We start from the raw sequence: 25,139 nt of genomic DNA, 5'->3' as shown, positions 1-25,139 counted from the left end.
GGCATTGCTGGGAGCTTATTTTGTTCTTCAACATGATTTGCCTTCCCTATCGCCACCCAGACCCAGAGACATTCGCCAAAAGCCCATTATGATAAACTGTATGGGGCCATTGTCAAATCCATGGGCGTAAGACAGAACTTCAGAGAGCTTTCTAGGCTATAACCAAGGCAAGGTTCCTCCCTAATGGGTGTGTGGCCCATGGGGAGCCTGTGAGACAAGGAGCATGGAGCTGCTTGGGGACTTGCTTTTGAAGGTGCTTCTGGGTTATGTCAATAGTCCTATTTACTATGCTTCAACTGTTCCCCTTAAATAAGGGTTAATGAATGAATCAACACTTGATATACATGTGACCCCAGGAAGAGGCTAGGGAAGCGGCAATAAAATGTACTGGGCCAGCAGGATCAGGGAGCAGCAAATTCTGGCTGAGGGTCAGAGGTCCTGCTGTTTGACATTCTCAGCCTGGCAGTGGGGCTCTCTGAACACATGATATGCCTGTCCCAAACCAGAAGCATCTCTGGAATCAACTGCAGAGATGATAAAACAGCTCCCGCAATATATAATTTTCTGCAATTTCTGCCTTTTCACCCTATCTTTTAAAAAAACATATTAAGTTCTTCTAAAACAGCAGGATTGCCTCAATTTGCATCTTTCCGCATGTTAATCAGGCTGCTTGGGAGACCACAGCAAACAGCCTTTCTCTCTGGGATGGTGGCCTGGCCCAACTCTAGCATGTTAGGCCTCCCTGACCCAGGAGGTCAGCAAGTGGGCTGAAGGCTGGGAGAGGGTAGCAACGTGCCGGGGGTGGGGGGTGGTGAATGGAAGGCTGCTCTGGCTTGGGTCTTGCTGGCAGCCCCCAGGATCAGAGCAAGGATAAGGCAAGTGCAAAATTTAAGGGATTCCAAAAATCTCAATAATGAAAGATTTTAATGAGATTTTTTTTTAAAGATTTTTTTGATGTGGACCATTTTTAAAGTCTTTATTGAATGTTACAATATTGCTTCTGTTTTATGTTTTGGTGTTTTGGCTGCGAGCCATATGGGATCTTAGCTCCCCCACCAGGGATCAAACTCGCACCCCCTGCATTAGAAGGTGAAATCTCAAACACTGGACTGCCAGGGAAGTCCCTAATGCGATATTTTAAAAAATCAAAATCAATGCAAAAATCCATGATACATAAAATATCAAAAATCTGAATAAAGCCATTTTACAGATGAAGAAACTGAGGCACAGAGAGGTCAAGTAACCTGCCCAGGGTCACAGAGCTCGTAAGCAATGGCATTTGGTCTGGATCCAGAGCCCAAGTTCTAACCACTTTGCCCTACTGCTCACATGCTGTACCCTAAGAAGCACTTTTAAATAGATGGTGGAACCATGGTGACATTTACTGTCTTCTCTTTAATATTTGCTGCATTTTCCAAATTTCCTGGAATTAGTACATTGCCTTTTTTAGTCTGAAAAAAGAAGACATTGATTAAAAAGAAAAAACCTATATGGGAAAAGGATCCGAAAAAAGAATGGATATATATATATATGTATCACTGAATCACTTTGTTGTACACCTGAAACTAAAACAATATTGTAAATCAACTATACTCCAATATAAAATAAAAATTAAATTAAAAAATAAAGAATCATTAGCCACAACTCTGAAATTTAGCATTCCCATAGGGAGAAACACAACTCAGAGCTGGGGGTGATTCCGTGACCAGTGACCTTCAGAAGGGCTTCTGCATTCATAGAGGGGCCCAGAGCCCCCGCCTGCCTGGGGTGTAGGCATTCAGGGATAGAAGCAAAGACTCCATAGGCTAGAGTTTATTCTAATGCAGATGGTGAGTATTAAAGTTGGTCTAGGAGGCTAGGCCTGTCGCTACACATTGACGGGAATAACCACCTTGAGGTCAAGCTGGTTTTTCTCTCCTGTCTTAATGACTGACTTCTCAAGCAATCCAATCAGTTGTGTAACTGTTGATTTGGTCATTCAGAGGCTGAATACTCCAGATTGACCGTTTTTCCTCCTGCTCATTGAGCCTGTGTGTCTGGCATACTAACCAAAATCCATCAACTAAAGTTCAAAGAAAAATGGAACAATTCAGCTATGAGGATGTTCACTGCAGTAATAATTATACTGTTTCCTTTAAGAGAATAGCTTTAATAAATTATGGCCCATCCATAAACAGAAAAGTGATATACAGCTATTAAAAATGTCTTCCAAGAATATCTAGTGACATGGGAAAATAAATCTGGTTACCATATTCTACTAATTATAAGAAAAAACTATATATTTGTACGCCCAGAAAAAAAGCCTTGGAGGAAATGCATCAAAATGGCAACAGTGATTATCTCTTGTTGATGTTTGTATTCTTTGTATTTTCCAACTGTCTGTTAGAAACATGTTATTTTTCTAGCATCAGGAAAAGTGTTTTTGTTCTGTTTTCTTTCATTCTGTTTTTTTTTAACCAGAAAGATAATTTCTAAGACCAAAACATTACAAATTAACTTTTTTAAAAGGTGATGTCTGAATCCTGATCATTTATCATGAAGGACACTTACACCTGTGCTGGCCACACACATCAACCTGCATATTCTGACACTCAGAAAACCTTCACCACTACCCCCCACTTCACCTTACCTCTTTCTTCCTACCTTTCTCCCTCCGTCCCAGGACTCTTCCTGAGCCTCCCATATAGAGACACTGGGCTCTCTCTGAAGTTTGTCTTTAGAACAATGAGAGTTCTGACTTTAACAGGATTCAAAGCTAAGCTCCCTGGCCACAAGGTCCCACACAACCTGGCCTCCACACTCACCCACACCCTTGCCTCTCTGATGTCACTCATCACTCTTTTCCTGCTCCTGGGCCTTTGCAAGAGCTAACCTCTTTGCCTGGATCCATCTCCCCCCAGGTAGCTGCAAGGGCTCACTGCCTCACCTGTATGTATTTTGGAATAGTGTATAGTATATCCATGAATTTTCCTTCAAGATACTAAAGAGTGCTATAAAATATTTGTTATAAAAAGGAGGCAGGGGGGCTTCCCTGGTGGTACAGTGGTTAAGAATCCTCCTGCCAATGCAGGGGACACGGGTTCGTGCCCCGGTCCGGGAAGATCTCACGTGCCGCGGAGCGGCTAGGCCCGTGAGCCACAACTACTGAGCCTGCGCGTCTGGAGCCTGTGCTCCGCAACGGGAGAGGCCGCGACAGTGAGAGGCCCGCGCACCGCGATGAAGAGTGGCCCCCGCTCGCCGCAACTGGAGAAAGCCCTTGCAAGAAACGAAGACCCAATACAGCCAAAAATAAATAAATAAATAAATAAATAAATGTATTTTAAAAAAAAAAAGAGGCAGGGTTGAGGACCACTGCTGTGCTGTGATTGCTGGTTGGCAATTTCTGTCTCTCTCTCTCATACTAAATTGGAAACTCTGGGAGGGCATGAACTGAGCCAAAGCATATCTGATGAAATGAAATGAATGAATACACGAGCAGGCTGTTGATACCTAAAAGGGGTGGGGGAGGGGCAGCTGCAGTGTGAAGCTTTGACTCCCTTGGCTTGTGAGAGGTGAGCCACACTTTTGCCAGTGTGTACAGGGACCTGACTGGGAGGCAGTGAGAATGTGCATCCGGCCAGGACCTCCTGACTCCAGAGCAAGGCTGGTCTGGGTGGCTGGCAGCCCTAAGGGTAGCTAAGGGTCTGGGGAGGGGAAGGCAAGGAGCTATCTGCTCCCTGCACCTGCAACACCCCACTGCCTCTCTCCAGAAGCCCAGCCACTCACGCCTGCTAAAGGCTACTGGCCTGACAAAGACCACAAAGCCCACAGCTGTTCCGTGTACCATGAAGACTCGGGACTTCCCTGGGTGAGGGAAAGACTCCCTGAACCAAGGCTTGGGCTAGAATCCTGCAGTCTTAGGCAGGTCACTTCAACCTCTCTGCATCTGTGCACTGGGTTACTCACACCTACCCAGCCCTGAGCCCCATGGTGATAATCAAATAGACTGTTAACATGAGAGTCTTGGTCAACTGTGAGGACTATGCAAATATTGCTCAGTATTACACGGAAAAATCATTGTTTTACTGATGAGCATAATGAACTCTTGGGTCATTCAGAGCCCCTTCAGGAGATTAACTCGTCGTTGTCAATATCAAGTATCACTGAATAATATTTTGGATCAAATTCGGATTGTTGGCACTTTCTTGGTGTTTAAATTCCAGATGAGAAGGGCTTTTCTATAACCCATCAAAGCATGCTGGTGACCCGCTGGAGTCTACTCTAATCTTTTGCTGGTCCCTGCCCGCCCACACCATCCCCATGGATGAAGGGAGGGTTTGTCTGCTTTGGCAGAATATATCCATTTGAGCAGGAAGCCCTGCTCTGGTGAAAAACCATCTCTCAGACTCCACCCTCTTCCTTTGATCCTCCTACTGAATGCTGGAATGACAGAAGCAAAGCCGTTCAGATGTAATTATTTTAATTCAGCCAGATGCTGGGAATTAGTCTCTTTTCCTTGCAAGTATTCTAGGGAAAGACAGAACTCAGCCAAAGATGCCCCAAAAGAAAAGGAGCTGACAATATCAAGAGGAAGGGAGGGAGCCCCCCCCAACCCCCACTTGCTCTGAAACAGCTTAAATCAAAGAAACTGCTGTCATCCCTGGATGAAGGCGGGGAAGGGAGGAGTGGGGAAGGAGGAGGAGGAGGCAGAGCCTAAGGGGTATTAAACCCAGACTGTTTACCAATCCCGGAAAAGAAGACCAATAACAGCACCAAGCATTGTCCAGAGCTTTAGAATTTCCAAAGCAATTTCACTTGCATTACTTTATTTAATTATAAACTAGGGAGGAAGTCACCAACTGAGTTATAAGCATGGGGGCAAACTGAATCTAGGCTTCAGGGAATTCAGATTCAACCTTTCCCAGACACCCACTAGGAGCCCAGCCCCTGCTAGGCACAGTCCCTTCACAATCTCCTTTAATCCTCACTGCCACCCTATCCGCCCCAGCATACATGTGGGGAAACTGAGGCTCAGGAAGCTTGAACAGAAGCTCTAGTCTACGCATCAGCTGCATTCTCTCCCTTGTTGGGACTCTAACAGCGTTGAGGTCGCCAGCATATATAGGCATAGGAGTTTTCATCATCACCTGCTTCCTATTCATTCAGTCACAGATTCACAAAAGAACCCCTGTGATCACCTACTGCACGCCACGCCCTCTCCTGGGTGTATACGAGGGGGAGGTTTAGTCCTGCGGTCAAGTTCCTCCAGACCCACTGAGGTAAACAGACAAGTAGAGAAACCAGATTGAGCAATTGTGTTTGAGATGATTTGGTCATTGTTATACTGCCCTGTCCTAACAATTCTGTGTCTTATTCTCCAACTGGAAGGCCCTGAAAGCAGAGTTTGGGGCACTACAGCCTAGTCATTAAAGACCCTGGCTCTAGGACCAGACTGCCTGGGCTCACATCTCTTCTACTCAGTGGCTGTGTGACCTTGGGCAGGTCCCTTAACCTCTCTGTAAAATGAGGACCATATACATCAGATATTATAATACATCATTCTACGGATTACATTACATATTATAATACATCAGATAAATAAACTGATACTATATACCACTTAGCACAGTGTGTGTCTCAGAATAATCGCTCAATTAATATTGGCTACCAATTTATACCTCCATACACACCAGTAGTTCTCAAAGTATGGACCAGGAACCCCCAAGGGAGTCCACGAGGCCAAAGCTATTTTCATAATAATGCTGATAAGACATGGAGTTTTCTAGAAGTTATCCAACAGTGATATCATAACAGATTGACTGCAGAAGCTGATATGAAAATCCAGCTCTTCTGTTAAGCCAGACGTTAAAGTGATTTTTTAAAATATAAAGCAAAGCACTCTTCTCAATAAATGAATTTTATTTTGGAAAATATAGTTATTTTTCAAAAAAGATGTTACTTCTGTTAACCTATAATGGGTTAAATTATTGTTATTTTTAAATGAATTAATACATAATTTAAATTTCTTTTTTTTTTTTTTTTGGCAGCACTATGCTGCCGCATGTGGGATCTCAATTCCCCAACCAGGGATTGAACCTGCGCCCCTACAGTGGAAGCACGGAGTCTTAACCACTGCACTGCCAGGGAAGTCCCTCAATTTTAACTTCTAATATGGTAAATACTGATAGCTAATGGATACGATAGTTATACTGCCTTCCCAGGAAGGTCAGAAAATGCTGTTTCTCCTCATCCCTCCCAGGCCCTCTAATCTGAGCTGGATCCAGCCCCATAAGGAAGCTGAGTTCCCAGGTTACCCCAGAATTGGTCTTGTGCTCACACTGTCGCTGTCTCCTCCTTTTCTCCTTATGACCCTCTATGTTCTCACCTGTGGCTCCTAATTAACCTAAGGGGCATGCAAGCCTGGGTAGTTTAGGGGAATAAGCCTGGGTTTCAGAATCAGGCTGACCTGGATTAGAACCCTGGCTCTACCACTTATTGTCCTTGAACAGGTGATTAGCCTCTCTGAACCTCACTTTCCTCATCCATAAAATGGGAATAACAATGGTTACCCTACCTCTTAGGATTGTTGTCAGAAGTAGTGATAACATGTAAAATGCCCAGACATTGACAGACAGAAACTATCACCATTACTGCATTTTATCAGCATTATTAGCTATTGGGTCCCCTGAGTCCCTTCTTGGGTGCTCAGCTACCTGCCAGCTGTCCCCATCTCCTTCTTTTCCACAGTCCCACAGAAGAAGCAAAACAAAGGGATTTTTGCTAGGATTGCAGACTCTGGCTTCCCAACACACACACACACACACACACACACACACACACACACACACACCCCACATGCTCTCTCTCCCTCAGCCCCATGCAGGGGTGTCACCCTACTCCAGAGCTAAAAGTGAAAAATGACAACTAAATGCCAAGCGCCCAGGCTCCAAGAAAAGGCCCCTCTGTTGCTAGTGTCAGTGCCAAGGCAGTCTTGGCTCAAGGACAAGTGAGCGGTGGCCATGATGGGGAGTGGACCAGGGCTCCCAGCCCAGCTCTGCTGCTGACTGTGGGCGAGTTTCCTCCTGTCTCTGGGCCTCAGCTCATCTGTAAAAAGGGAAGACACCTTCTAGCTCCGATGTTGTGGACTTCTACGACAGCCAGGTCAGACTGAGGAGCCCTGTCTTCCCCCAGTCCCTCCAATGACACACAACGGTCACAGAGAGGCCAGCTTGCTCTCTGTCACTGCTTCAACCCCACCCCCACCAGGTCCTGTCCTGGAGTCCCTCTGCCACTCACCCTGCAGTTGCTGAGCTCCTCAGCGGACAGGATGATGGTGCCACATTTCTTCCCTGGGACACCACTGGGAGAGGAGAAGATGAAAGAATGGAAAGTCAGACAAAGACAGAGCCACAAGCCTGAACTCTCCCTGAATCAGCCCTCTTCATCCTCCTCCCGCCACCCCCAACCATCCAGCAGATCTGCCCCAAAGCCCCTAAGAAGACACAGTCTCCTGTGGCCTAGGGCACTGCTTCCTGGGCCAGGCCCCCAGGCCTGGAGCTGCCCCGCCCCCTGCTCCCCAAGAGCCCGCCAAGAAGGGTACTGTCTGCAGTGAAAGTCCTAGAATTGGAAAAGCATCCAGACTCACCCGGAGGCTTCCAGACCAGTGGTCCTCAAACTTTCCATCCAAAGACCACTTCTGTGGGCAAAAGACCTCGTGGGCTAGCCACCCCACCCTGCACCCAGCTGATCCCCAGAGTCCTGGAACATTCCAGCTCTGAGCCACTCTGATTCATCGTAGGTGAGAGAGCAGTAAAAGGGGGTAAAGCAGGAGGGCTGGTATACTCTTGGTGGCAGCTTGCCGGGCCCTCTCCCATGGCTCCCTCCCCTTAAACTTCTTGGCTGGGGTCTCTCTGGGGGAGAGAGATCCCGGCCAACCATGTGCCTCCTCTGTGAGGGAGGCAACCGGGACATGAAGTCAACCCACCCAGAGAATCCCCTCTAGGAGGGCAATTCCCAGGGTGGAGCTCTACCCAGGGGATCTGCACTACCTCTTCCTTTGATCAGGAGGGCCCCCTCCCCCAGGCACCATCCCATCCCATTCCGATTGTTTAGGACTAACCCAGGGGGGTCCCAGTGCAGCCAGGGGCCACTGGGAGGGAGAAGAAAATGGCACGTTGTCCAGTAGCTGTGTGACTTTGGGCTCACTACGACACCTCTCTGAATCTCAGTTTCATGGCCCATAAAATGGGTGTAATTGTAGCATCCATTTTACTAACTAATATGCACACACACAGTGCCTGGCACAGAGAAGGCCCTCAAGAGCACCATTTCTCTCCCTGCCTGGTTTCCTTTACAATCGTGCAAAGCTGATAAAATCTAGCCCCACAATTGGGCCAGCCTCAGGGTCACCAGCATGTTGACTGTGGATCACATTTTGAGAACCACTGATGGAGCTCTCCCCAGTGCCAGCTCTTAAAGGGAGAGGTTCTCAAACAGGGGAGGCATGGGAGCCGGCCCTGAGGGCTGATGAGACAGCCCAAATCTCTCCAAATCAGGTGAGCAGAGCAGAGGCTGCATCTCGAGGTTCCCCTGCCATAGGCAGGTGGCGGTGCCTGACAGCCTGTCCCCCTAGACTTGGGCAGCTGAGTTGAGTAACCCAAAGCCCCTCCCTACCTCCCCCGCCCCCCAATCTGGCCCTCCTTGCTAGTAAAGATTGATTTGTTTGACCAGGGAGATAGAATCCTCACACCAGCCTCCTCTGTCCAATGGTTCTCCATCTGCTCCTCTCTTTGCCTCTTAGCCCCTCTTCTATTTCCAATCTTTCCTTCCACGCTCTCAAGCCCCAGTCTGCTCCCACCTGCTCGCTTGGCCTCTCTCTCTCTCTCTCCCTCCCTCCCTCCATCCTTCTGGTCTTTCTTGCTCTCCCTTTCTGTTTCTCTCTCTGACTCCTGCTCCCTCTCCAATTGCTGCTTCTCTACTCTTCTTATAAATTAGCATCCATATACTTCCTGGGCTGTGAGCATCCCTGGGTCCCCTGAAGGCCTCTTTCCCACATCCCGCTAGGCTGGTGGCCAATCCAGCTGTTGGGACCCCAACTTCTAGGAGCCCTCTGCAAAGGCCAGTGGAGCTTTGCTTACTCAGCCAAAGTGCTCGTCTCCAGAGGCACCTCCAGGCTGGTCCCCCAAGCAGATGCTCCCTACCCTGGCTCCCCGACCCCTGCCAGGTGAGGACCCTTTCTCCAACCAGGAGAGGAAAGGGAAAGAGTGGGAGGGTCTTGGTTGCCATATCTGCGTGAGGCCAGCCAAAAGCAGATGTTCAGGGTGGGGGCTGGAGGAACAAGGCCAGCCTGCCACAGCTGGTAAGCAAATGCGGAGAGTAAGGATGTAGCGGAACCTACTCTGTGAGCAGGCTGACATCCAGCAGTGGAAGCGACGGAGAAGAAGATGGGGAGGAGATGAAGAGAAGAGAGGGGAAGGGTTAGAGGAGGTGGGAGGTGGAAGAAAACTGGCCGGGAGAGAGGAAGGGAAGGAAGAGTGCCCAGCCCCTGCTGATTCCCAGAAACAGCCCCTACCTCTAAGCCCCACCCTGCTCCCTGAAGTCCTATGAGCCATTGGGGCTGGGGATGCTGGAGCTCTAGCCTGGACGGGGGGAGGGCCAGCTGCGGAGTGGCCCAAAGTGCCACTTTAGGAGGGACCCAGGACCCTCTCTGTGTCCCTGACCAGGGCTAAAGGCACAGTGGTAGGAGCAGGGACTGGGCCAGGACTCTGAGGCCCCCTCTGCAGAGCTGGCTGAATGTCTGAGGACCCCAGGGCTAGAGATGTCTGGTGGCCTACCCGTTGGATACAGCTGGCATGGGTTTGCCTGTCCTGGAATTCAGGCTGAATGCTCCTATTCTGTGGAGAGAGAGAGGGCAGGTCATGAGCTGAGTATCCCCATTCTGAGAGGCCAGAGCACTTGGCATCTAGATTCTTGGAGACAGGTTTCTGTTCTGGGTCAAACATCAAACCAGGACCAAGAGCCACAGGCCAGAGGAAGGAGAGGTTTTCTTCCCAAACCTTGTTGTGAAGCCCCGGGCAGCTCCACCCCAGGGGTTCTCAAAGTGTGGTCCCCAGGCAAGCAGCATCACAGCCCCTAGAAATGTGTTAGAAATGTAAATTCTCAGGCCCTTGCCCAGACCTGGGGTTGGAGCCCAGTAGTCTGTACTAAACAAGCCCTCCAGGTGATGCTGATGCCTGCTACAGTTTGAGAACCTCTGCTCTACCTCTTTGAGCCTCAGTGTTCGGGCTGTGAAATGGGGAGATTGCTGAGATAATCACATGAGGCCATGGAGACAAAAGACTGTCTGGTTCAGAACAGATGCCCAATGAAAGGGAGCCCTTCATAGGTCTAGCCTGGGAGACAACTAGACTTACACACATGAAAACTTCATGTGTCTTCAGTGGGGAGAGTAGATCCCCCTCCTTCACCAACACCCAGCATCTCAGCATTTTAGATCCCGCTTACCCTTTAAGGCTCCTCTCAGTAGCCATCCCCTATCCCAAGTCTTCCTTGATCCCACTTGAAGGTGTGTCCCTCCACCAAAGGTGGGTCAGGGGACAGCACAGACCCAAATAACTCATGTGCATTTGATCCAGGCAGTGGGGAGCTGAGAGGGGCCGACACAAACTCACTTCCGGGACCCCAAACTCTATAAACTTCAGAGCCCCCAAACATAAGTTTACTACCTGTTCTCAATAAATGATAGCTATTTATCACTATCTTCTGTGAACCCAGAGGAGGAGACGTTTGTGGGGATAGTGAGGCCTTTCTGGGGACCCTGAAGTTGCCACACAGTTACTGGGGGTCAGAGACAAGGGCCTGGGAGAGAGACCAGCCCCCCACCCCCACACAATAACACATTCTGCAGTTATTGATCACGGTGAGGGGACAGCATCCAGTGTGAACTTGGCAGAAGCAAGTGCAGGGCTTTTCTGCCCACCCTGCCCTATGACCTGGACACTTGTCTTAGTGTGAAGGCCTCTCTTGCCTGGGCCCTACTCCTGGGGCTTCCTGAAACAGGGACAAGAGAGGTCACCCCATCACCTGGCCAACCTGGCTGGTCCCTGAAGCCACCCTCAGGCTCCACTGTGACAAGCCTTGGGACTCCACATCCCAGAGCCTGCTCAGTGTAATAGTCTTCCCCTAAAAGCACTTAAAACCCTATGATGCAAGGGCAGGGTGGGATAGGGAGGGCCTCACCATGCCCAGCTCTGGCCTCAACAAGGTATGAACAATCTGAGGAATACTCTTTGTGAGTAGATCCCTGGGTTCAAATCCCAGCTCTTCTACTTCCTAGTTGTGTGGCCTTGGGCAAATCAATTTCCCTCTCTGGGCTTCAGTTTCTTCCCCTGTACAATGATGGGGTGGGGTGTGAGAGTGGGGTAGATAGTATCTTGGGCCATGCTAAGGAACATGGGGTTCTAATAACTGAGCCAGGGTCCCTCCAAGATAACTGGGTTAAAAGCCCTGCAAGGGCAAGGCCCATGAGGTCTCCTTATTTCCGATTGTCTGTTATGACTGGCTGACTGCTTTGCCCCTCCCCTGAGCCAGCCCTCAGCAGGGATGAACAGGAAGTTGGCCCATCACTGAGGAAGCAAACCAGACAGGTCCCACTCCCCTGAACACTTACGTGAGGGACTTCTCCAGGCGGCTCCCAGGGGACCCCACAATCTCTCCAAGGGTGCAGAAGGCCTGGCCCAGAAAATCCTGCACATCCAGGGTACAGAAAAGACCACCGTCACCCACTCTGTTCACAGCCATCCCACCTCCTCCATCACCTCACCCCTGGAAGTATGAGGGCTCTGAAATGACAGGATGCAGCATCAGACACATTCTGTGTCACAGTGAAGCCCAAGGCCAACTCAGAGTTTGGCATTTAAGAGACTTTCAGAATTGCTGGGCAGGCATTGGCGGAACTCACGTGTTTGGATAAATCAGGACTCTTGGAGTCAACATCATATCTGCAGGGAACACAGAGAGATGGTGAAGGCAGCTGGGGCATCCTGCCCCAAATTGCCTGACTTCTTGAGCTGAGCCAGGACCCCTGCTCCCCCAAAACCAGGCACCAACACAGTGGATATTTCTGGGAGTAATAGCAGGGAGATGCAAATGGGAGCCTTCTAAGGTGCTAGTCTGCCTCTTGATCTGGGTGGTAAATGGATATCAAAATGCATCATTGGGATAACACTATTAAGATTTGGGCACTTCACTATATATGTTATACCTCATTAAAAATTGAAAAAATAAAATAAACTTGCTCTGCCACCCTGGCTGGTTCACAGATACCTGAGCCACCCTGCTCTTCACTGACTGTTCTCCCACCTTCCCAGCTAAGGCTCAGCTGCCCTTGGACTTCAGTACCTTGCCTTTGACCTTCCCTGATTGTTCCCTTTTGCTCAGGCCTGCCCAACCTGCCCTCAGGCCTGAGCACTCAGGAAAGAGGGAGGCATGAATACCTGTACCTCAGCCCGCCACAGGCAGCTGATCCTGCAGCTGGGCACCTCTCTTCACCTGGGGCTGGCTCACCCACAGCCTCACCTGCAGCCCTTCCCTCCTGCATTCCGCCTCTACTCACACTGGCCATCTCTGCAGCCAAACAGTCATTCTAGGCACAGACAACTCCTACTGAGGGGCAGTCGTCATTGTGCCAGTCCCCTTCCCTGAGCACTTTCTCTCTCCAAAGTGTCACCAGGTGACTTCCCTACAATGGGCTGCATTGACTGCTCTGGGCCTCAAGTCCTTCTATTGCTGCCTCCAAAGCCATTTCCTTTCACTGCATTTTTTTCCTTTGCTCTCTCAGGTGCCAACCCCTCTTTTCTTCCCCACTCAGTCCACAATTCTCTAGAGCACAATCCTTTCTAATCACCTTAGACCCTGAAAATACAACAAAACATCACTCCTCCACCTGCTCATCAGACTAAAATCCCACCATCATCCTTAACCTCAGGAGAGGGGCACTCTGCATCTTTGTGATAAACACACAGATGCTTTGAGCCCCATCAGCCAAGTTACCTCTGCAGGAGGGGAAACTGGAGGAGACCCTCTCCCAGAACAAGCTTTGACAGAGGGAGAAGTCAATGGGGAGCTGGGGGGAAAGTGCTCCCCAGAATTAGAGCTGGGTTGCCCCCAAGATCTTTCCTCACCACCCCCCGAATCAGGTAGCTTGCCCAGCACCCTCCCACACTGAGACAAATGGGGGGGTGCCTTTGTTCCCCCTCCCACCTCCTTTCCACCTCCTGATGAAGGTGGGGCTGGATTCAGCTAATTGTCACTTTTATCCTAGGCCAACCCTGAGCTTCTCTACGATCACAGCTCCCCGCTACCTTCCCTCGTGAGGAAACTCCCGCCCCACTATAGGTCCTGTAGCCCCACCTCCCATCCATGGTTCCTTCCCCAGCTCCATCCTCAGCACGATCTTCTACTTACAGGTCAAAACGGAGGTTCTGCTTCTCCTCGAAGAAGTAATCCACGATGAATTTGCGCACAAAGTCGGGATTGAGTGTGTTGTCGATGACTTCAGTGCGTCCGAACTACAAGAGGAGATGGGGCGTGGATCTCACGGCCAGGCTGGTGGAACAGGGGAGCACTGGGCTCGGAGCCCCTCAGTCCTGAACCCGGTAATGATGGAAGCCACGCCTCTCCCAGCTCCTGCCCCCACCCCCCCCATCAAGGGGAGAGCTCCCACATCTAACAGTGGAAGCTGTCCACCTATGGCTCCAATCTCCATTGTCACTTTATTCTCCCTTTCTCTATATAGGCTCCACTCAAGTGAGATGGTTTTGATACCTGGATACCTGAGCAGGCCCTTCACTTGTTCACCTCACTGCCTTTGCCTAGGCTGTGTCCTCCACCTGGCCTCCCCTTCTCAGCCAATGGCACATCCTCCAATCCTTCAAGGTCTGCTGTTAATGCTGCCTCCTCCAGGAAATCTTCCTGATTCCTCCAACCAGAGAATTACTTCTCTCTGAGCCACCACTGAACTTGTGCCACCTCTATGACCACCTTCCTTCTCTGACTGATTCCGCATTAGGTGTGTATTGATTTGATGCCACAATTGTAAATGCAAGGCAGAGACAGGGACTGTGGGATCTTTTAAGGTCCCATCTCGTGGCATTCATGCCCTTGTGCAATCCCCTCCCCTTGAATATGGGCTGGAGCTAGTGACTCACTTCTAATGAAGACTGGACTAGAGCACAAGTCACTTCCAAGGTTATGTTATAAACGACTATGGCTTCCGTCTTAGGCGCCCCCTCTCTCTTGCTTGCTCACTTTGATGAAACCACATGCCATGATGTGAGCTGCCCTATGGGGAGACCCATGTGGCAAAGAACCAAGGCTATCAGCCAACCCACCCCTGAGAATCTAAATCTTACCAAGAACCACTGAGTGAACTTAGAAGTGGATCCTGCCCCAGCTGAACCTTGAGAAGCCTGAGGCCCTGGCCAACACCTTGACTACAGCCTTGTGAGAGACCCTGACGTAAAGGATTCCACAGAGCTACACCCAGATCCATGACCCTGTTGTTTAAGTGGCTAAGCTGTGGGCTAATTTGTTACTCAGCAGTGCATAACTAATTCAGAGACTTAACTTTCTTGGTAACCCCTGCAACATATACACTAGAGTTTGGCACACACTGGACACTCAATAATTATATCCCATTAAACTCCCTGAATGACTTAAAGCAAGTCACTCCCCACTTCTGGGCATGAGAATTACTTAAAGTGTTTGTTAAAACATAGATTGTAGGTTCTGATTCAGTGGGTTTAGGATGAGGGCTAAGAATCTGTACTTGTTTTTTTTTTTAATTTATTTTTATTTATTTATTTTTTGTGATATGCAGGCCTCTCACTGTTGCGGCCTCTCCCATTGCGGAGCACAGGCTCCAGACGCGCAGGCTCAGCGGCCATGGCTCACGGGCCCAGCCGCTCCGCGGCATGTGGGATCCTCCTGGACCGGGGCACGAACCCATGTCCCCTGCATCGGCAGGTGGACTCTCAACCACTGCGCAACCAGGGAAGCCCTGTACTTCTTTTTTTTAAATAAATTTATTTATTTATTTTTGGCTGCGTTGGGTCTTCGTTGCTGCGCGCGGGTTTTCTCTAGTTGTGGTGAGCGGGGGCCACTCTTTGTTGTGGTGAGCAGGCCTCTCATCACGGAGGCCTCTCTTGCTGCGGAGCACGGGGTCTTCAGTAGCTGTGGCACGCGGGCTCAGCAGCTGCGGCACACGGGCTCAGTTGCTCCGCGGAACGTGGGATCCTCCCAGACCAGGGCTCAAACCCATGTCCCCTGCACCGGCAGGCGGATTCTTAACCACTGTGCCACCAGGGAAGCCCAGAATCTGTACTTCTAAAAATGCAGGTGACACTGATGTTGCTGGTGCAGGGACCTCCCTTGGAGAACCACTGGGCTAGACTGTGGTTCACAGGGCTGGGAGCTCCCAGGAGCCTTCCCATGTCATGGAGGGGGGGCAGTGTGGGCACCGTTCCGGGCTACCAGTTCCATCAAAGCAGCTCTTTTACGTCTTCAATCCACTAGATAATTTTGGTGAGATTTTATTTTTAAAAAGGGACATGGGTCTAAAAGATAAAGTGCAAAAGCACTGTACACTCCATGGTGGTAGGGCATGATATTCCCCAAACTAAACAAGATAGGCAGACAAAATGAAAATATTTTAAATAGGTTGTCAATCATTCTTAACATGTTTCCAGTTGTCTGGGACATAGCTAGGTGTCCCCTTCTCCCCTGAAGTAAGTTAGAAACCTGCACAGAGAACCTCCCACCCAGGGCAGTGTGGGGTCATCTGGGGAACACTAGATGTGGCACCTTCCTGCCCTCAGGCTCACAGCGAATCAATCTCTCATTCCCATCAATTCCATCAGCTAAATCTCTCCCCTCTCCCTGCCTCCTCTGCCGTGGCCTTGGTCAGGACTCTTCATTTTCTCGCCTCAATCACTGCAATAGCCACCTCCTGGCAGGTACCCCAGGTAGGCCAATCGCTAATGCTTAAGGACTCAGCTCCCCGAAAGTCCAGCTCTCTAACTCCCACCCCTTCTCTTGCACTCCCATAATCCTCCTCATATCCCTATGGCTGCACTCATCACAAGACCTAATAATGATCTACTCTTTCCATCCCACTAGACTGAGCTTCTCAAGCAATGGGTTGGCGGGGATCCAAGTTTTCCTCATCTTTGCAGCTCAGGACCTGACACAGTGTTTAACAGAGTCACAGGCTCACAGTCCCACATGATTATAGCACCAGCAGCTGCAGTAAACACTTCACACCATATTACCTTATTTAATCCTTTTATGGCAGGCTTCCCTATTTTATGGATGAGAAAATGAAAGCACCAAAAAGCCAAGTAATTTGTCCAGGGTCACATGGCTAATAATTGCTGACTTCAAGGCACGACCCAGGCATTCTGGCTCACGTTCTCTAAGCCATGTTACCCTACATATAAGGTCCTGAGGGCAAGGACAGCGGAAGCCCACTGCTCCCAGTGACTGGTATACAGTAGGTACTCATTGTTGAATGAAGAAAGGTTGAATGAGGAAATCGATGAGAGGGTTTGAGTCCCAACTTCATCACAAGCTGATTGTGTGACTTGATCGGAGACTTTCAAAGCCTCAGTTTCCTCATCAGAAGATGGAGAATAATACTCATTCTGCTTGCTTCTTAGAGTTATCCAACTCAATCCAATTATGAATTCAACAGTTTTTAAGCACTTATAAAGTAGGCCAGGCAGTGTGGTGGGTGCTGGGTTACAAACATAAATAGAACACGAATCCTGTACTTAAGGACTTCTCTATCATAGGTGGGACAACTCAAACAAATAACTACAATACAGTGTGACAACACTGTTAACGGAACTATATACAAAGGTCTAAGGCAGGGTGCTCCACCCTAGCTGGGGAAGTGTGAAAGTTATTAAAATGTACAAAAAAGCAGATCACTGGGCATCCTGTTTCCCATACTAGTCCAGGTATCTGATTTCATAGAGGTCTGCATCGTTCATTATCTCTGAGTTACTTTACAACTCCGTAAATTACAGAAAGCATAGAGTAATGCAGATGATTTTATCCATAGAAATGCAAATGGATTTTCCTCAGTGGAATGCAATTGATTATTTGATTATTACCCTGTGGATACAGACCAATTTTGCAGCTATTTGTAAATTCATTTCAGTATTCCTGATTTCATATATGTGTGTGTTGTTGGAATTATTTGAACCAGTTATAACATCTTTCTGGGTCCCTCGTTGATTAATAAGTTGAATAAATCTTTGCCGTGTGTTCATTTTATATTTCTATGGGAATCGTGATTTTGTCTTTAAAAAAACGTATCCTTTAACAGGAGATTTTTTAAAATACCCATGCTTGGAATTCCCTGGAGGTCCAGTGGTTAGGACCCTGCGCTTTCACTGCCAAGGGTGAGGGTTCAATCCCTGGTAGGGGAATTAAAATCCCACGAGCCATGAGGAGCGGCAAAAAAGACAAACAAACAAAAAAACCCATCCATGCTCAAGCCCTACCACAGGCCAATTAAATCCGAATCTCAATGGGTGGGGCCTGAACAACTGTATTTTTTAAAAGTTTCCTACATGATTCTAAGATGCAGATGGAGTTGAGAACCACAGATTCTCAGTAGGAACATGGTAGGAGGAAGGAAGAAAACTAACATTTACTGAGCCCCTTACTGAATGCTTAGTAGATCAAGTGGATCATTGAATTACTGCATTCAATTCTCACAAAAACCCTGTGACCATTTACCCATTTTACAAGTGAGAAAACTGAAAATCAGAGAGGTTAAGTGACTTGCCCAAGCTCACACCAGCTAGGCACAGCTGGGATCTAAACCTAAGAATGTCTAACTCCAAAGCTCATTTTATATTTATATATACATATATATATGTATATATATATATATTTTTTTAATTTGAAGATCTAATTGGCTTTATTAAATGACTCACGAATCGGGCAGCATCTCATCTAGGAAGCACAGAGATACTCCCCAAGGCTTATTATATTTTTACCTCATCTAACTGCCAAGAGTCCTCAAGCATTATGAAAGCCAAATAAAGATGAGGTTTACTTCACAAGCATTTATAGAAGCCTCCCTGTGTGCAAGGCCATGGTAAGGACATTGAGTTGAATAAGACTGGGTTCCTGCCCCACCCCACAAATTCCATAACGATCTTATAACCCTGGTTGCAAAACAGTTCCTGCATTTTCCTCTCCTGCCCTTTCTAATTCTTAATCCCGTGTGTCTTCAGATGCAAAGAAAATTTCTCCTAATAGCTTTCTAGAATGTAGACTATTCCAGGAAAACACCCAGGTTCGAGAGAATCCTCTTAAGAAAGGGACCTACCTCCTCCTCAATGCACTGCCTTCCTCTCTCAAACACAATAAAAATTCCCTCCGGCAGAATTTTATATAAACCCCAGCCCAGAAGAGGCAAGTATTCCTTTGTGCATCCTTCCATCTCCCTCCACTCCCGGCAGAGACTCCAAGGAAAACACCCATTAGGGAAGATGACAGCGCTGCTTTTAAAATGGCACTTGAAGCGCAATAGGGGGGAATTCCCTAGAGATTGATCTCTGCTGGAGAAGAAAATGGAGTTCCCCTGGAAACAGGACACGGAGGGGGACTCCAAGGGCACCCAATATCTCCTAGAGCAGGAAAGGGGACAAGTGAGCCTGGCTGGGCGGTGATAAATTACCAGGACCAGGGGTAATTAACATATATGCACATCCTAAACTACTGCGAATGAAATCTTAAACCCAGGGACTTACTAAAGATGTTTTATAGCCTTCATTACTTGGGCTAATAACAAAGGGAAAAAAATGTGAAAACTTGAATTTTAAAAATCCAAGAAGCCACTGGGTCCGTGTCGGATCCAATTTATACCCCTATTAATGACGGTCAGATCACAGCTGAACTGACGTTTTTTTTTAAAAAAAAAGAAAAAATTAATTTGGTTGTATTTCGTTCTACATAGAGAATTAGAGATTTCAAGCCAGAAGGGACTTGGAGAGATGAGGTTTTAGCAAGCAGCGGGAAGCACGCAAAGGCACGAGATCTGACTCTGCTAAGGGGGGCTTGGGGAGGAGGGGAAGGTAGGTTAACCCCTCACCACTCTGTAATCCTGAGCCAAGCCAGCCCTGAACGCCCTTCCAGGTCCCTGGAAGGGCCTGTCCCTCCCTCCATTCCATTCTGAAGCCCTTTGTCCACACTTGGTCTCTAAGGATGGGAGGGGGCCTGACACTGCTCAAGTCTGGGGCACAGACCACCAAACACTGGTAGGCACAGGAATTCTCTGATTAACAAAGCTGCAGGGAAGCCCCAAATCTGCTTTGTTTTACCAAGTAATTCTGATGCAGAGAATCCTAGAGAATTGTTGGGTAGGTGGCAAGTGTGGACTGGGGAGGCTGTGGTATGAAATTGGGGAAGGGGCTGAGCAGTCGGGGAGGTGAGGGGACTATGACCCCAGGGGCTGGGACAGCCTCCCAGAGAGGAGAAAGTACAAATGAGAAATAAGCCTGGAAATTAGGGTATTCACCCTCTGAAAAGCTTACTTCTTGTCCCTGGCAACAAAACTCAGTGGGAAAAGCTCCTGACATGTCACAAAAGATGCTCCCAAGGGTTCCTAAAACCCCTATGACTAAGTCCCAAGAATATCAATTAAGCAGCATTAATTACATATCATCAGTTTGAGCGAGACCCTCAGAGGGGAGGCAGACTTGAAACTTCTGTGAGGACTAAATTAAGTGGCTCCCAGGGGCTGTGCTACACATAGAAGTCGAGATTTATGGGGGCAGGTGGGCAGCTGTCCCACCAAACTGCCCTGGGACAAGGGCCAGTGCAAGGCTGGGATTGAGAACCCAGGTCAGGCAGTAAGGTCTTCCCTTCCCACATCCAACTACAAGGCCGGGAAGGGGCAAGCCTGTGTCAAGACATGGGCCTCCTGACCTGCAGGGGGCACTGAGCTGGCAGTTAGTCCTAGACTGATTTGGAGGCTTGTTCTCCATGCCGGAGAGTCTCCTGCTGCCGCCCCACCCTGCCCAGCTCCTTCTCCATTCCAGGAGATTGCTTCCCAATCAAACTCCATCACCTGGTTCCCTTGCTCTGTGGGTTCCAGTTGGGTTTGGCCAGTGGGAGGCACTGGCAGATGGCAGATGGCAGATGGGAGACGGGAGATGAGAGAATGTGGGCTATTTCCTCCGTCTCTGGCCCAGTCTCAGCACCACGGTTCTGGGAGGGGCTGTTCCCCCCACACCCACCACCACGCTCACCTCTCACTCACACACAATAACATTGTCTCCTCCCACTGCCCCTTCAAGCCTGGGTGGAAACAGCTCCCTGTTGTTGCCAGGCCCTGGGTGCTGCACTGTCCCTGTGGGTGTCCTCAACCTCACCCATACCTTTGAAAGAAATCCATTAAATCTCTTCAGTGAAAACAACTGAGTAGAATTCTCTCTCCTGCTGGGACCCTGACTGATATATTTTCTCTCTCACAAACACATTCACACACTCATACCATTTCCAACTCACCTGAACACAAACCAAGAACGGTCCCCACCCCCACCCCATTCTTCTTAGACACAGTAACATTCATGTCACCAGTAAAGTGTGTGACTCCTGCCCATGCAGCCTAGGTACCCAAGGTCTGTGACAGCCCTCAGAGATGCAGGGTCCCAACCCAGCCATCCTACCTGTGGGCCTTGGTGGGGACTCTCAGGGTCCAGGGCTCTCACCACAGCCTCTGCTTTGTAGAAAGTAGCCATCCCGGCCCCATCCACACAGATGTCAGAGAGCCCAGCAGGGAAGGGCAACCGCTAGATTAGAACCAGCTCTGAGTGGGCTGTGACACCCTGAAATTGAATGCAAATATCTGTACATGTCCTCATTTTCTGGGGAGAGAAGCCATGGTTTTCATCAATTTCTCAAAGGGAAGCAGAAAGCTTTAAGAACCACTAATTCTAGCTTTGGAAGGCAGATCTTGGGGGTTCGCACATAAGGCAGTAAAGTGAAGTAGTTAATAGAGCAGTCTGAGGCCAGGCTTCCTGGTTTCAAATCCTGGCTCTGCTATTCACTGGCTGTGTGACCTTGGCCAAATCCCTTTGTTAGGGAACAGTTGACCGAAACTGTCCACCTTGGCCAGGCACCATGATAACCACTTGCATAAGTTTCTCACAACAGGAGGTCCTGATAAGGAACATGGTACTGCTGCTGAAAACTAACTGAGAGAATATGGGAGGGGCCAAAGAGAGAGGGGAGATGCCAGCCCATAATACGTCTTGTAAAACTAACTGGAAGAATTTGGGAGGGGCCAAAAGGAAGGAGGAGACGCCAGCCCATAATATGTCCTACTAACCTCCCAGAATCCTTTCGCTGGAATCCATCTTGGCTGAGAGATGCACGCACCACCAGGAAGGACCCTGAGTCAGACCAAGTCTGGGCCAAGCAAGATGACTGGCCAGAGACAACCCGGCAACTAACCCCATTACCATAAAACCTGAGACTGTGAGCCATGAGGCAGAGCAGTTCTCCTGGGTTCCCTTACCCTGCTGCTCTCCACCCAGGCGCCCCGTCCCAATAAAGTCTTTTGCTTTGTCAGTGTGTGTGTCTCCTCAGACAATTAATTTCTGAGTGTTAGACAAGAGCCCACCCTTGGGCCCTGGAAGGGGTCCCCCTTCCTGCAACACCTTCACCTCTTTGCCTTAATTTCCTCTTCCATAAAATGGAAATGACCATTTATCCACACTTTATAGAGTTGTTAGAGGCTTAAATGATTTAGTGTATGTAATATACTTAGAAGAGAGCCTGGGACATAAAACATGCTCTGTAAATTTGTGATTCCACACTCTGGTTCTTTATAAATCCCAAACCCTGGCCCAGCCACCCAGGAGGTATAGATCTCCCAAGTCTCTGAACTCAGCCCTGTCTCTGAGATGCTCCTGGCCCTAACCGCTAACATTTCCTACCCATCTTCCATGCCTGAGAAGGTTTCTATCCTCCATCTAAAGGGGTCCTCTGTGCTTAAGTCCCCTGGAGGTCCCAGTTCTGTGTGGTTTCTCTCCAAATAACTTCCACATACAGGGTAAGGCTGAGGGGAAAATTCAGGGCTGGCCCTTTGCTCTTACAAACTAGCTGCTCCATTAAGATCAAGGTTCTGCCCTCCCTGTGGGCTCCCCTCAACACCTACCAATGCGCAGGCCTCAGTTAGAAAAAAGGAAGTAGAATGTGTAAATTTTGCTTAGCCACCCAGGCCTAGAGAAGAAAATTCACTCTGGCCACTGCAGGAAAGGGAAGGCAGGAGGACCCCTTGGGCAAGGAGGCTGCTAGTGAGAATGGGGGGAGTGGTGCCCTTGGCCCACTCATCCCCAGCTCAGACACTGGAGATGCAGAACAAAGGCAGCCTGGGAAGAGGCTCTCTCTGTTGCTTCCAGATTTCCAAAATCTGGTCCTCTTCTTCTTCCTCACAACCCACTTGCTGGGGGCAGTGACAGCAAGCAGCTCAGGGATGTCTCCCAACATGTCGGTCAACTCCCCACAGATGCCCATGGCTGGAGCCAGGGAGGTGCAGAGGGGTAGCCAGGCCAGTGGCCCAGAAGCCCCACTGGCCAGGGTTCTGTTACTTATTATCTATGTGAGACCACCTGGGTAACCCCTCGGAAGGTGCATTTCCCCATCGCTAAAACAGAACATCCTTCCTTCTCCAGGGGAAGGCTAGAGGGAAATGTGCATGAAAGGCTGCGCAGAGCATCTGCTGCCCAGTTGGTCTTCAATACTGATAACAACTGTCACCAAGCCCTACCAGGTGCCAGGTGCTAAGTGTTTTCCATATATTAACTCATTTAATATTCATAATAACTTTATGAGGCAGTACTATTATCATCTTCATTTTACAGAAAAGTAAACTAAGATAAGGCTCAGAGAGACTGAGTGACTTGCCCAAGGTCACACAGCTAATGGGTGGAAGGAACAGGATTCAAACTCAGGCATTCTGGCTCCTAATCAATTAGGAGTTGATTGAGTCACTCAACAATAAGAGGTTAATACTGTGAATGAGGCTGGGAATATGTCCTATCAGTCTTTACCCCAGCCCAACCTCTGAACTTCTTCAGTGCTGACTGTCCCTTCCACCTGGTTAATTCTTCCTGTGGAATTGGGTGGTTCTACAGGTCAGGTGGCACAGGTGAGCGCCCCGATCTATTCCTCTGCTCAACCTCCACACCACCTCTAACCCCTACACACACACACACACACACACACACACACACACACACACACACACCACAGTCCTGGTCCTTCCTATGATTTCTGTGAACATTCATTGACTAACAAGTTGACTCAGAACTGAAGATTTTAGGGCCAGAAGGAACCAAATCCTCTCAACCAATGAGAAAAGAGAGGCAGGGAAGCGGGGATGGGGTGCTCTGACAGAGGTCACATAGCTGATTAGGAAACGGGCAGTGACAAGAGCCCAGGCCAGGCGGGGCTCTGGCTCTGAGCAGTGCCCTCTTGTCCCAGAAGCCTGTCTATGCCCCCCTCTCCCAGGTTTCTCCCTTCCATCAAATCCTCCTCCTCCTTCCGCTTTGTATCGTGACTTCTCATCTTCACAACACTTCCACACATTCATGATCTCATTTAACCCCCCACTGACCCCCATGGAGATGATTTTATTATCATCCCCATTTTACACATGAAGAAGCAGAGCTCCAGGAGGCCCGGGGGGAGGGCCAGGGCTCCCAGGAGTGACAGGATCACGGTGTTCACTGCGATCCTCTGCCTCAGTAGTGAGTGGGTGGCTCTGCAAGCCTGAACAATCTTAACGGCCCCTGATTTAAGCAGCTCTTGCCTTTTTACAAATTACAGCTGCATGAAGCCTCAGAGACCTTCCCCCCCGCAGCTGCGAAGCCCCCAGTGACTGTGCTGGCCAGGACAGAAGGAGGCCAGAGCTGACAGGCTGCTCTCTACCTCCAAGCTGCCCACCCTTCCCCAGCCGGAGCTCCCCTATAATTTTCATATATTACTGATGGCTCCTTAACAGCAGATTCTAACATCTTGCTGCAGACCCCAGCCCCTGGATCCTCATGAATCATGTTCACTGGGATTAAAATTAGAGGCCAGAAATCTATCTGACTCAAATACAAATAGGACGAGGGAATCTGCTTGGCTCTGGGAATAGGGGACTGGGTGGGTGTCCAGGGCTGGGGAGAATGGCCAGAGGTCTGGGCATCAGGCAGGAGGGCATGGGTTGTGCAGAGGGGCACAGAAGTCCCATGCCAGGTCCACCACCGTCTTGGGTCTGGAAATTTCTCTCAGGTTCTCTCACGGGAGGGGTCCAGGATCCTGTGGCCATCTCTTCCTTAGAGAATAAGGAAAACGAGGCCCAGAGAAAGCATGGGGCTTACCTAAAGGCACACGGAGTGAACCATGACTTCTGTGGCCTGGTGGCTTCCCAGACCATTTCCTGTTTTGTCAAGGCCTCTAGGTGAGGAAGGGCAGAGGGGGAGATGGGGTGCCTGAGGCTCCAATGGCCTTCCCAGTGCTCAGGCCTGGACAGAGAAGGTTCCTGTTCTGGCCCCAGACACCAGCAGTGGCCTGTGAAATTTTATCAAGCTTTATAATAAAAGACTTCCTGCCAAAAAGCTTAGTTCCTAATTAGCCATTTTTTCCGATAATCTGTTAAATTGTCCCAGCTCCTGGGGGAGTGGCCCTTTTACCAATAAGCCCGGCTGCCAACCTGCCGGCAAAACACTCTCCACTGGCTTGTGCTTCTGGTCCTGCCTGAGCAGCCGCTTTTGAGGGAATGGGGAAGCCTGAGAAAGCCTGTCACAATAGCACCTGTCCCCCAGCACACCCCAAAATGTCTATGGTTCCTATCAAATGGCATCATGACATCTGACATGATAGCATCAGTGGTCCCTTCCTTATACACCATCAGTGAAATGATAGCATCGGTGGTTTCTCACTTAAGGGCTTCTTACAGGAAGAGCCATTATTGAGCATTCTCTACGTGCCAGCCCCTTTACATGAGTTAACTCCTTTAATCCTCACAGTAGGCTTTTGAGCCTAAGCATTTGCCTAAGCGCCCCAGCTGGGAAGGTGGTGGCCTGGAT

The 25,139-nt window shown here is 49.1% G+C and overlaps 1 protein-coding gene across 2 annotated transcripts in view; it reads right to left on the bottom strand.

Annotated features, from left to right (window-relative positions):
* CPNE5 (copine 5) overlaps nt 1–25,139 on the bottom strand; it is a 91,615-nt gene that overhangs the window by 36,455 nt on the left and 30,021 nt on the right. Inside the window, exons 4-9 of one of the 2 annotated variants that reach the window (XM_079933266.1) lie at nt 13,444–13,547; nt 11,939–11,978; nt 11,648–11,724; nt 9,813–9,872; nt 7,625–7,675; nt 7,276–7,339 (exon numbers count right to left, since the gene is read on the bottom strand). In XM_079933266.1, the coding sequence (XP_079789392.1) occupies nt 7,276–7,339; nt 7,625–7,675; nt 9,813–9,872; nt 11,648–11,724; nt 11,939–11,978; nt 13,444–13,547 (396 nt within the window). The remainder of the gene's footprint in view (nt 1–7,275; nt 7,340–7,624; nt 7,676–9,812; nt 9,873–11,647; nt 11,725–11,938; nt 11,979–13,443; nt 13,548–25,139) is intronic. The other variant, XM_079933267.1, reaches the window with a different exon arrangement.

The sequence above is a fragment of the Stenella coeruleoalba genome (assembly GCF_951394435.1).
Source record: "Stenella coeruleoalba genome assembly, chromosome: 10".
Classification (NCBI taxonomy): Eukaryota; Metazoa; Chordata; class Mammalia; order Artiodactyla; family Delphinidae; genus Stenella; species Stenella coeruleoalba.
The sequence above is the reverse complement of the archived record's forward strand: the minus strand, read 5'-3'. Positions and strand labels throughout refer to the sequence as shown.